Source organism: Nilaparvata lugens, chromosome 9, assembly GCF_014356525.2.
Source record: "Nilaparvata lugens isolate BPH chromosome 9, ASM1435652v1, whole genome shotgun sequence".
NCBI lineage: Eukaryota > Metazoa > Arthropoda > Insecta > Hemiptera > Delphacidae > Nilaparvata > Nilaparvata lugens.
In genome coordinates, this window is record NC_052512.1 from 20,666,634 (window position 1) to 20,681,108 (window position 14,475).

General features: G+C 35.0%; 1 protein-coding gene across 1 annotated transcript in view; it reads right to left on the reverse strand.

The window, feature by feature from the left end:
• The window catches only part of LOC111058703 (fibrillin-2), a 341,293-nt gene that overhangs the window by 5,107 nt on the left and 321,711 nt on the right, over positions 1 to 14,475 (reverse strand). The window contains 1 exon segment of the mRNA XM_039435620.1: positions 10,720 to 10,998. Within this exon segment, the coding sequence (XP_039291554.1) occupies positions 10,720 to 10,998 (279 nt within the window).

The window sequence follows — 14,475 nt, forward strand, 5'->3', positions numbered from 1 at the left end:
TTCGATTAGCAATGGTATTGCTATCCTTGTCTACATTCAACAAAGCGGATAGCACTATCTCTTTTTCGCTTTCCTCTGTTGTCAGATCGCCTTTTAACAATGTAGAATCAATAATTAATTAACAAAATATTTATCTCGTATATATATATTTATTAAAAATATATATTATTTTAAGATATCTATCTCGGGCCACTCCGTGTTTCGGATGGACACGTTAGCCGTCGGTCCCGGCTGCCTAAGAAGCAGTCGTTAGGTCATGTCAGAGGCCCTGAAATTGATCAGTTGCGACCTGAAAACTCTGACACCAGACCTGAGCCAGCCAGGTCACACAATATTATTATTATTTTAACAAAATATTTCATCTTAATTATTATGGAATTATTGAAAAATATAATTTCTTGTTTAATAAAATATAATTGATTATTTTAAACGAGAATAAACAGTTAATATTACATCAATAATCCTGTATCAGCTGCCATATATAGAAGGCATTGACAAGACAGGGGATCGGCAACGTTGTTCTCGTTTCTTTATTCACTGCCATTATAAAGTGGACATCACTATAGTAAACTTATTTTTCATCAAGATTCTGCCATGTATTGTTGTATTTGTTATGACGTTATTCTTTATATTTAAATAACGATTAGCCTCCTGCTTGGCATCAGTCGGTAGAGCATGAAAATTTGATATAATTATATAATTAGGTCGTGGTTTTTTAATAGGATTCAGTCTCATAAAAATCTTTCTAGGCCTAGGTATGGGCTTCCCCTATAACTCTTGTAATTCATTAAAAATAAATATATATAAATATGATACTTATACTATAGTGTTGAGGAATAAAAATAAATTGCACACCATAAACATTTTGATACATATATTAAACAATAATGCAAAAAATAGATCGAGGCAAAAAATATATAAAGAGCGATAAAAAATATAATATAAAAATAGAACAATAATTGAAATCAGTAAAATATCACAGGCTAAACTTTATATTCTAGATTTATGGCACGAATCATTACCATGTGCCTTTATCTTAAATCATATGCATTCTTTTGCATGTAGCTGCGATATACGCTTGCTAATACTTGTCGACTTGGACAATTCAATTAAAAAGTAGGTTCTTTAAGATCAACTTGATAAATTAGCCACTAATAATCCAAATATATATATATATATATATATATATATATTTATTAAAAATATATATTAATTATTTTAAGATATCTATCTCGGGCCACTCCGTGTTTCGGATGGACACGTTAACCGTCGGTCCCGGCTGCCTAAAAAGCAGTCGTTAGGTCATGTCAGAGGCCCTGAATCGATCAGTTGCGACCTGAAAACTCTGACACCAGACCTGAGCCAGCCAGGTCACACAATATTATTATTATTTTCAAAAAAATATTTCATCTTAATTATTATGGAATTATTGAAAAATATAATTTCTTGTTTAATAAAAATATAATTGATTATTTTAAACGAGAATAAACAGTTAAGATCACATCAATAAACCTGTATCAGCTACCATATGGAAGGCATTGACAAGACAGGGGATCGGCAACGTTGTTCTCGTTTCTTTCTTGTTGGAGCCAGCTCTAGTTTTCATTTTTCGTTTTTGAATTGGACGCGCGCTCCTCGTTCAGTTCGTATTTCTTTCACTTGAGTGCGTCGCGCTCACTTGCCGGTAGGTTTTTTCTTTCAGTTCAGTCTTGCTTCGTAATAGCTTGCCTCGAGTCGGGAATTGATAATTATTATTCGTCGATCATTCCCAGAAGAAAATTGTTCTTCAAATTATTATTTTTTCGTTAAGGTTAAATCGTACACCATAAACCTACGTTTGGAAGAGTGTTTGCCAAACTCCCTTTAGTTGAAAGTTTTAAACTATTATTTTTCGATTGGAAAGTTCACGATCTATAGTCTTTAAAGACATTGTAAATATCTCGTCAGAAATATATGTGCAACGTATATGATGGAAGCCGAATTTACCAACAGTAGATGACAATTAAGCTTGCCTTTTCACCATCCTTGATTCATCTCCTACCTCGGGGACACCTGAATACCTTACCTGGGAGTTGTAAGCTCAATAATATAAATATTACATTAGGTACTCTGCAGATTTTCGGTGAGTTGTTCTTTTATATATTCATTGCATGTACTTGTTTCTGTAGAGATATCACTTGTTTCTTTTCTATTCAATACAGTCCACTTTACATCAAAATTATTGATTACCAATTTAAAATCAATATAAATTTCTTAAGTTGAACCTTAGAGTTTACATTGGTCCACCAGGCCAGATTTTATTGGCTATTTTTTATTCAAATATTTGGCAAGCACTTATCCAATTTTATTGTAAATCGTTTGTGCATGCTAGGGTTCAAACCTGTTTGTACATTATGAATTGAGCCGATCAAGTTGGTTCACTCTTATCTCTATTGTCCGATCGGAACCGTTACTTTGCAATGCTGATAACGTTATCGCTTAGCTTGCTTCGTCTATTGAGCTTTCTCTGTTCAATTTGTACTAACATTATCATTTTGCTTGCTTGAATCATCAATGAAAATCGTTCATTGTTGCATTCGTAATTTTATTCGAAAATTAGTAAATGAAAATCATTAAGACCTTCCAATATCCAATCATGAGTGAAAAGAAGTTAAAGCTCAAACGAGCTAAACTTGAGCAATATTTCTATCGTATTCAACGTACTTTCGAATTGTCGAAAAAGGCTTTAAAAGAAGAAGCTAGTGCTAAAAATTTCTAATTCTCTATAGTTCCACTCTTAAAACTGTTCAGGATTATGAAGCTGTTGAAATGGAAATACAGGAGCTTGAAATGGAAAAAGACCCGGAATTTGTACCCAAATTTAGTAGTTCACATATGGAAATGTTCGAACATATGGAAGCAATTGCTAGTGAATTGAAAAAACGCAGTCAGGTTGTACCTAGTGTTTCTACCCCGGCTCAACCTGTATCTTCCAATAAGGATTCGTCTAATATTTTACCGAAAATTGAAATTCCTGTGTTCGACGGAGATCAATCAAAATGGGCGGTATTCTACGAAATGTTTAAATGCATGATTCATGACAACAAATCGATTCCAAATCAACAAAAGGTCCAATATCTGGTGTCCAAACTATCTGGAGAAGCGGCTAATATTTCACGTCATCTACCACCTATTGCTAATAATTATGAAATTATTTGGGATGCATTAATTAAGCGGTTCAATGACCCCCGCTCACTCTCAAATGTGTACTTGAAACAAATTTTCGAATTCAATTGTCTAAAATCTGAGTCTCGTGCAGGTTTAGTTTCTATAGTCGATCAGTTCTGTGGTTCAATTACTGCTTTAAAACGCCTACGAGGTGAAGATGTATCTGATGCAATATTTCTGTTCCAAGCGTTGAAAATTTTAGATCCTGTTTCTCGAAAGGCATTTGAAGCTTCAGTTCATACTAAGGATGATCCCACATATACTGATTTTGTTTCATTCATCGAAAGGCAGATTAAATCGTTACCGCATGACGAATCGTCTAAACAATGCAAGCCAGTAGTGAAACCAATACCAAAATCCAAAGTGTTGGTTGTTCAATCGAATTCGCAAGTGACCAAATCACCGGTAAAAATATCAGAATGTCTGAAATGTTCGATGACAAATCATAAATTGATCAATTGTCGTCTTTTTCGTCAGTTATCACCTTGGGACCGTTTTCGTTTTGTTAAGGAGAAGGGTTGCTGTTTGAAATGTTTCTCGCCAGCCATCGTAGTAAAGATTGTACTTCTTCCAACTGCGAGGAATGTAGTCAGAAGCATAATTCGCTTTTACATTTCGGAAATGCTTCAAATTCGTCATCAAATTCGGATGCGAAAAAGGTAGAAAATAATACTATTACCTGTTGTTCTATCGATTCGAAGTCGGCACCGTATAGTGTTCTACTATCAACTGCTCAAGTCGAGGTACCTGATAAGAGAGGTAGATTGCACAAAATAAGAGTTTTAGTTGATTCAGCTAGTCAAAGTCATTTCATTACTCGTAAACTTTGTCGTAAATTGCAACTATCGATTTCTCTTTCCAATTAATTGTGAATGGTTTTGGCGGAAATTCGCAATCAGTTTTTGGTCGTACTTTTGTCACGCTTCAATCTCGACTCGATTCTAGTGTTAAATTTTCCATTGAACCATTAGTTGTCGAAAAAATCATGGAACAGCTTCCCACTAGTAAAATTGATAATTCTAAATTATCAAATTTGTTTGGTCTTCGACTTGCTGATGAAAGTTATCACATTCCCAGCGAAATTGACGCTATTATAGGAGCTGAATTAGTGCCCCATATTTTCCGAAATGGTCGTGTGGAAATTGATTCGAATTATTTGATGGCCTTGGAAAGTGTTTTCGGTTATATTTTGATGGGTAGAGCCCCTATTTTAACTCAATCTTCAGAAAATTCAACGTGTTTGATGACTTGTCTAACATCACCGTTGGATAAGTTAGTTCGAAAATTTTGGGAAGTGGAAAGCGTTCCAGATGTAGGAAAACAACTCACTGCTGATGAGTTGGAATGCGAGAAGGATTTTGCATCGTCCGTTCGTCGTGAAAATTCGGGTAGATTCGTTGTCTCATTATCGTTTTCAAAATCCCTGATTGTCTTGGTGATTCTTATGCTATGTCAGAACGTCGACTCATCAGTTTGGAGAAACGACTGGCACGTGATCCAAACATGCGTTTAGTGTATCACGATGTCCTCTTGGATTATCTCAAACAAGGACACATGGAATTGATAAAAAATCAGAGTGATAAAAGTGGTTATTTTATACCTCATCATGCTGTAATCAAAACTCAGAGTCAATCAACGCCTTTGCGTATTGTCTTTGACGCAGGCGCGAAAACTACTACTGGAGTATCATTGAATGATATACTTCATATCGGCCCCAAGTTGCAAACGGATATTTTCGTTCTGTTAGTCAATTTTCGGTTATTTTCTATCGCTGTAACTGCTGATATAAAGCAGATGTATAGACAGATTCTTGTCGATGAAGATTTTCGTCCAATGATCCCATACAAATTTTTGAATTAAAAACTGTCGTATTTGGTCTGAGTGAGTCACCGTTTCTAGCTCTCAGAACTGTCCATCAACTTGTTCAAGAAGAAGGTGAAAATTTCCCTGATGCTAAAGCTCGTATTCCGAGTGACATGTTTATGGATGATTTGGTGACAAGTGTGTCTTCTTTAGGTGAAGCAAATCGTCTTTGTAGTCAGGCTAAAGAATTGTTCGAGAGAGGCGGATTCGAACTTACTAAATGGAGTTCCAATTCACCTGAATTGATGAATGATTTCTCGGAAGATGAAAAATCGGCCTTGTCTAAAGATTTCGAGATGGGAAATTTGTTGGCTGTCCTAGGTTTGAAATGGCAACCTGGTAGTGATTCGTTTTGTTTTTCAGTGAATCCTAATCAGTCTGTTCCTACCAAACGTCACATTTTATCGGTAGTAGCACGCATTTTCGATCCTTTGGGACTCTTGTCACCCCTAACTTTGTTTCTTAAATGTTTAATTAAACAATTATGGAATGCTGGTCTTGATTGGGACGATTCAGTACCTCCCTCTATTGCGCTTCAATGGGAGACATGTCAGAAGGAGTTCCCTTTATTGTCCAATCTCTTCATACCACGTCATTTAGGAGTGATGAATGATTCGAAAATTACTGTCATTGGTTTCTGTGATGCATCGACTTTAGGTTATGGTGGTGTGATCTACATAAAATCTCAAATGGATATGCAACCTGCAACTATCACATTGTTGTGCGCTAAATCAAAAGTCGCGCCATCTAAGACTTTATCCATACCTAGGCTTGAATTATGCGCGGCGCTCTTGCTCGCTGAATTATCAGCGTCTATTTTGAGACAAAAATATTGGATTTTATCAGCCCGTGTCCTTATAAGGAGTCATGTACGAAAATGTAACAAGTGTTTTCACTATCGTCCCACTCTTACACCGCCGAAAATGGGCAATCTGCCAGCCTGTAGAACTCTGTCGTCTAAACCATTCGTCCAATGTGGAGTTGATTATGGTGGACCCATTCGAATCACCATGGCCAGGCGTCGGAATCCTTTCATATTTAAATCGTACATTTGTCTTTTTGTCTGTATGGCAACTAAAGCCGTTCACATTGAATTAGTTTCGGACTTATCGACCCAAATGTTCTTATCAGCTTTTCGCCGTTTCCTTGCTCGACGAGGTCCTTGTAAGGTCATGTATTCCGATATGGTACCAACTTCGTCGGCGCCTATGATGAGCTAATAAATTGTCACGGATGCTGAACTCCAAGGAATATCAAAACCTGCTCCAGAATGAACTTGCTGATCATAGCATTGAGTGGAATTTCATCCCGCCAGGTTCACCTCACTTCGGCGGTCTTTGGGAGGCGAATATAAAATCAGTAAAGTCACACCTGTTTCGAGTTTTTTAATAGGATTCAGTCTCATAAAAATCTTTCTAGGCCTAGGTATGGGCTTCCCTATAACTCTTGTAATTCATTAAAAATAAATATATATAAATATGATACTTATACTATAGTGTTGAGGAATAAAAATAAATTGCACACCATAAACATTTTGATACATATATTAAACAATAATGCAAAAAATAGATCGAGGCAAAAAATATATAAAGAGCGATAAAAAATATAATATAAAAATAGAACAATAATTGAAATCAGTAAAATATCACAGGCTAAACTTTATATTCTAGATTTATGGCACGAATCATTACCATGTGCCTTTATCTTAAAATCATATGCATTCTTTTGCATGTAGCTGCGATATACGCTTGCTAATACTTGTCGACTTGGACAATTCAATTAAAAAGTAGGTTCTTTAAGATCAACTTGATAAATTAGCCACTAATAATCCAAATATATATATATATATTAAAATCTCTAGTACTTAGTAGATTTCTTTGTATTGAATATATATTTTATCTCAGGGTGCAAGATTCGGCACCTGACGGAATAGGTAGAGCCATTCATCTAGTGAATTAGAGCTATAACAAACTATCGCAAATTATACTGCAAAATTTAAAGACCATATGAATGTGTTTTAATAGCCTAGATTTTATACTTCTTTGATCCAAATGGAATTTTCTGAAATGTATTGATCTATCTTTTTTCTTCAATAAAATACCTTTAATACTAATTTTACTTGCGCAAGTATTTTTCTTATTAAATTCTTAATTTATAATAAAAACCCTTTCGACGAGCTAGCTTTGATTATTAGATTAATTCGAAGCACTAGGGCGCCCATCACTAATTCAATATTTATCACTCACGTGTCGAAAATCTTCTTATAAGCCGCCGATGTCGATCCAACTCCTTATGGTCCTGGAATATGGTAGTCGGAATCGTCTCTTCCAAGGGGTTATAAAATATTTGAAATTAAAAATGACTTCTGCTTTACAAGAGCATCACAAAGTCTTTTAAGAAATTTAATAATTTGATCTAACTTTAACTTTTACAATTTATTAGCAAGGTACTACGCTCTAAAATATTTGGGGTCCTCTCATGGTGGCATTTGGCTGGCGAGTGCTGGTTCTCCTTTCTCAATTTTACAAATCTTATTTCCGACTTTCAAATTAACATAAAATTTGAATATCTTAGTCCTCCGCCATTTAGGTTCAAATAGATCGTACAAAAATATCAAATTATTACTTAGGTTGGGTGTTTAATAATTTCTTTGCCTTCGAGCCATATCGATAACATAGACTATACAATATTCTAACATAAATCCAGAACATTTATATAAATATATAGAAATATTTTTGAATTGGCCTACAGTTACCGCCTATTAACTGCCGTTGTGCTATTGGTGCATGCAAATTTGACTCAGTATTCATGCGCCTGGTACCTCCTATTTCCTGAATACACTTAATTATTTTTATTTGGTTTTTTATTTATGCTCTCTACATGCTAGCTAATATTCTATACACTAATATTTGTTTCATGCTACCTGATAGTTTGCCACGTGATCATGTGTTTTTTCACATTGCATACTGTTTGATTGCAATAGAGCTCTGCCAAGGGGTTTTGGTCAGATTCTACGTTGCTCGATTTGATCGATCTCTAGGTCGCCGATCCCTGAATGCATATACCTAACCTCAATCTTCAAAATATTTTATATAATAATATATTTATTAGCAACAAATTCCTTCAAATCCTTTTTAGGTTTTTGTACCGTTTAGCCAGAACAAGCTGATGCTATCTAATCTTAATTATTATCTATTTGGCGATATTAGCCAGTTACTTTATTTTCAGACCTATTACTATTTCGGTTAGGGATTTTTATCTACCCAAATTCGATGCTTTACATTGTATTATGGTGAGATAATTGGATATTTTTGACGTGACAACGTCTTATAAATTGGTTTGCCGGGTGACACTTGAAGAAACTGCGTTACGCTCCGCGTTATGCGCTCACAATGAGAGCGAGTGAGAGCGTTCGTTTCGGTTCACGGTCGTCTGGAAAGAGCACGAATAGGAGCAGTGGCGAGCAACGCAGCAGCAACCCGAAGGCATTCACCTGGAGAGAGAGTGAAACGGAGCAGTCAACCTGCGCAGGCGCCGCAAGCAATCTCCTGCGACTGCGCCACTACTTCCCAGGCTTTTTTGATTTGTGTTGTAGGTTATGTTGCTACAGTGTGAGATTCACTGTAAGAGATTTTATTTCACTGCGAGATTTTAGGTTATTCAGTGCGAGATTCTTTGTATAAATTGATGTTTTAAATATAATTCTTTGTATAAATAAATTTTTTAAATTGTTACTATTATTTCATCCTTCTTCCTACTATACGAATGAATATTCACATTAAAATTATTTTACCACTCAAAGTCGTTGTCACATAAAACGTTCGCCTGTATACCGACTTTACAGGCAACCAGAGTTTTTTTTTCTTGCAATATTCTCCAGTTAGTGGGTGCCAAGTAGACGGGTGAATACCCCTAAAAGGTCGCATACTCCTTATAAACTCTAAAGGTGCGTACAGATTTACGCGCCGCAAACATGAGCAATTCACTTTTAATCAGCTGATGCCAAGCTTTTCATATCTGTATCTTACCGTTTCTGTAAAATTACAGATATAATTAGCTGATTAAAAGTGAATTGCTCATGTTCGCGGCGCGTATATCTGTACCCACCTTTAGATTGAAGGAAAACATCAGTTTTGACAACTCGTTTGCATGACACCTACTGAAATCGCACATGTCGTTGCTTAGCACGTGTCACCTGGTCATCCCGTCTGCATGTCACCTCCTTAGAGTGTTGACATCAGCCGGTCACCTCAACACCCTCAACATCCTGACGGGAGACATCCAGACGTCTATAGTGAGGTCCACGTTATAATGGCAGTGGAGAAAGATAGGAGAACAACGTTGTCAATCCTCTGTCTTGTCACAGACGGTAGCTAATACAGTTTTATTGATGTAATATTAACAATTCATTCTTGTTTGAAATAATTAATTATATTTTATTAAGCAAGAAATTATATTCTTCAATAATTTCATAATAAGTTTTCGTAATTAAGATGAGTATTTTTCTTAATTAATTCTACATTGTTAAAAGACGATCTGGCAATAGAGCAAAGCGTAAAAGAGATAGCGCTATCTGCTTTGTTGAATGATAGACAAGGATAGCAATACCATTGCTAATCAAACACTGCCATTATAATAACGTTTTTTGTTGTTGCCTTAGCAACAGAGTTGTAAATTTTTAAATTCCCAGTTTTATAACACAATTCAAGTTAATATTTATCTCATTTTTTGGACAAATTTTCTGTTCTATATGTGTTTATCAAATAGTTCTAAAGGTTTTATAACAAAAAGTCTTTTTTGGGAATGAATTTTTCATGAAGAAATTTCAAAAGCAAGATTACGACCTTATGATTCCAACCTTAAAATGAAAGTGTTATTGTGCATTACATTATATGTGGATTTTGAATTTTCAATTTGAAGCTCAGTTTCTGCAGGCCGGACACAGCAATGTCTCCCGGCTACTTAGGCCAAAGTAGTTATTAACTCTTTTAGTGCCGGTTTCCGAGCTCGGAATTTATCTAGTCCTGGACTTTAAACAGCTGGAGTCAGAAAATTGGCTTTCCAAAACGGGGCATAGTTGCAGCTTTTATAACAGTAGTCGTAGATTTTATTTTCTCATTTCTATAATTGGAAACGTTTTTCCTTGATGAAATTAGACATTCCTAAATAATCAAAATAGCTGAAACTTTACACTATTTTCTCTTTATTTTATTTTGTGTTCAATTTTATAGTTTTCGAAATTTAATTCAATTGTGACTATGACATGACTGCGACTACGCCCCGTTTGGGAAAACCAATCTTCCGACTCCAGCTGTTTAAAGTCTAGGACTCAGCTAAATCCCGAGCTTGGAAACCGGCCCTTAATGTTTTTAAATTTTAAAGTTTTCAATTTTTGTATTGGCCTATGAGTGCTTATGCATATATATATATATATATATATATATATATATAATATATATATATATATATATATATATATATATATATATATTATAACGTGGACGTTACTATACCCAATGTATTCCTAATCTATGCATTTATCTTAAATATCTTAACCTAACCATAACCTAAACTAAACTAACCAAACCTAAACTAAACTAACCATACCTAACCTAAACTAACCAAACCTAACCCATCTATGTTGTTTACCTTGCAGGAGAAGCAGCCTTCAGTGGATATGATGCGGTCGTGGGATGGCACATAGGGATCGGGCTCGCTACCTGCAATTGGATAGGTTGGCACGCCTGAGCCGAGGTCGGGGCGACTGTAGCTGTTGGCACCCCCTGACCCCCCCAGGGGATTGATGGTGGCCAAGCAGTGGCCTTGGCCGATGCGCTGATAGCCGCTGGGGCAGCCACATGCGAACGAAGCGCCGCCTAGCGGCAGGCAGCCGAACGAACAAGGACTGCCCACACATGCCGAGCTTATCTGCAAAATCAAACATTCAATTGAAATAGTTATTTGTGCAACTAGTGTGCAAAGTGACAGTTTTCTGCACCGAAAGAACGTTTATGCCCGAGCCATAGGCGAGGGCGGAATGGCTTCTTGAGTGCAGCAGAGGAACTTTGCTCAGGTATTTCACATTAAACTTTTCCTACAGTTACCATTGAATATGAGAAGTGGTTGATTGAATGATTATGGGTAAAATGATAGCTGAAATCCATCAAATGTTTGTGTGTGTGATGCTGTTATTAATAACAACAACCTTAATTCATTTAAAAATTAATAATCCAATTGAAGTTGAAAATTCTCAGCCAAAGTTCTCATTTTTTATTCATTCAAGAATCAGAAAAAATACAGATAGAACAGAAAATTCGCATTCAAAATACATGCCAACAGCTGATTGGGATGGCTGCAAGATGGCTGAACCGACAAGCACGCAACCTAGCGGGAAGAATCGTACCTAAGTTTGTTTCATCCAGCTACTGAAACAGGATTCAGAAATTTAGACTTTTGCTCAAATTACCGAGAAAAATGCTCAAAGTAAACTGAAAAATATTCATAAAAATAACATAGACAACAGAGGATATTTATTGTAGTATTTTTATGTTTTTTTATTATTTTCATTATATGAATATCGAACAGTAATCATTTAACCTCAAAATTCGAATTTTATAATATATATTTGCTACTCTTCTCATTTCTTGCAGTTGAAATAATAATTATCAATAGAAAATAAATATCATTTATTATTAAATGATGATTATTTAATTATGATTTAGATGAACATTATTTTTGTTTTGGATTTCTAGATTGGGATTTCATCATAAATGTAGGGTAGCCATTGAAATGATTCTTATCTAAATCTAACCACAGTAATTGTTACCAACTTAATTTTTGTTTTCGTGCACTAATCCTCCATATAACCAACCAACTATTTTGTGTTGCCATGTTGCAAATCTGGAGTGCAGAAAAAATTTTTCCCGCACTAGATCGGAAAAGTGAATCTTTGGGTATTGTAATCAGTACAGGAACAGGAACTTTTCGAGGTAGCTGTAGGAAAAAAGATTTGCCCGCTTCATAGAGAAAATAAATGATTCCGAGTAGGTTTCTATTAAAGACCTTAAAGAGATATAGACCCACAATGCCTATGCCTTCTCCAATGATAGCTCTTACTTGAAATTGAAGGTCGCCATTGGGGTATTTTAGCACGAGATATTCAAATCAAATCAAATTTATTTCCATTCAAAAACAGTTAACAAAAATTAATATAAATTACATTTCATGGAAAGATTAGCATCCGCAAAGAAAGAATCTGAGCGCGGATGCGAGTTGTGCTATTTCATAAAACTAAAAAGAAATTATAATTCTATTCTAAGAACAAAAACAAAAAATACAATATTACTAAAAATTACTTATAATTGACATATAACTAAAAATGAATAACAAAAGAAACCTATTGAAAAATTTCTCCCGATACAGCAATTTTTATTACTATTATTTATGTTTTATTTTGTGTGATTTTTTCTGTTTTCATTATTACTATTAGTTTTTATGTTTTATTATTACCATTTAGTTACATTTATTACTATTATTTATATATTATATCTATATATTTGTAATATTATAGATTACAAAGGCATTGGTATGACGTAATAATCTTATAGGTTGCCCCCTCAATGGCCGATTTCAATTCCAAGTACGACACTAGGGCTGCATGTGAGTCTATGCATCTTCAAGGTCTTTGGTTTCTATCAACGTAAGTGGACAGAAGGTTGATCACTCACAGGTGTAAGATTCAAAGTGGTGGGGGGAACGCCAGCGTGACGTCACGTGTAGTAAGGAAGTGATAGAGTAACGACACTGAGCATACAGTATATTCACTGTATCTTCAAATACATCGTCATTTAATCCCCTCAAGATTGACCTAGGACTGTAAAATTCTCCATACTTATAGCGAATGAATCACCAATTCTAATGATGTTGTTAAATATTTTAAGATCATTCAACTTGTATGAATAAAATTGAAAGTTTTTCAAGAATCTAAAAACGTGACACGAAAAATTTAATAAGCTGGAAAAGCATTAGTAGACAACGTTATACTATTATAATTTCAGATTAACCCATAAAAAATCTTGATAAACCAATGAATTGCAATAAACCGATCCCAATAAATCCGATGTATTTCAGTCATAAATTGTAAAAATCTGGTGTGGCGCACTCACACAACTTTCCATGCCATTATGAAAATTGATCACCTGACGCTAGTGTTCACGCGCATCTCAAGTCTACTATTCAAATAATAATAATAAAATAATAATATATTTATTACCATCTGGTTCACAACAAACATTGGTCATCATCACAAGCATACAAAATATAAACAAATACATAAACAAATAAATATAATATAAACAAATACATATACATAATAATTAACAATACAAAAGACTACACAGCCAAAACACAATCACATCTAAAACCCACCTATTAAACAAGATCACACAAACTAAGTATACACAGCCTAAACATACACAATAGTAACAGATTTACATAGACTGTGAAATTTTATAAAATTCAGGTACCTTGTAAAGTCCCCCTCTTATTAGGCCTTTCCTAACTCTATCTTTAAATTGGGTGGCATCTAGGTCTCTTACCAATGACGGAAGGGCATTATAAAATCTGAGAGATTGGGCCCTGAAACTTCTCAATGATGCGCTGGAAGAGCACCATTCAACACCTATATTACTTGCCCCTCTTGTATTGTATGTATGCCTATCAGAGTTGAGGCTAAATTTATCCAGGTTCTTTTTGACATAACACAGACATTCCAGGACATACATAGAAGGAAGAGTCAGAATTTTATTCTTAATAAACAATGGTCTACAATGACTACGTGGCTCTTCATTGTTTAATATTCTAATGGCTCTCTTGTGTAGCAGGAAAAGTTTACCAGCCAAAGGACTATTTCCCCACAAAATTATACCATAGGCTAGGTGACTGTGGATAATCGCAAAGTAAACTGTTTTCAAGACCTCTATTGTCACACTTCCAGCCAACCTTCTCAACATAGAAAGCCCTCTTAGTACTCTATTATATATATTTCCTATATGGGTATTCCATTTAAGATTAGATTGCAAAAAAACTCCGAGGAACAGGGTAGATTCAATGTTTGGGCTGTTGGCTAGACTGAAACTTATAGTAGTGTTTTTTTATCATTGATAGCTAACTTATTTTCCTTACTCCAACTGTCAATCAAAAGATTACATTGTTCCAAATTGGACTTTGCATCTGTCTGATTTCCATCGCTAATAATAACTGCCAGGTCATCTGCATATAAAAATATTCTTCTTCCATTGCCTTCCAAGTAAGTAGGTAAGTCATTAATATAAATTGAGAACAGTATTGGTCCCAGTATAGATCCCTGAGGTACCCCTCGTTCTACTGATAAGAAATCAGAACTCA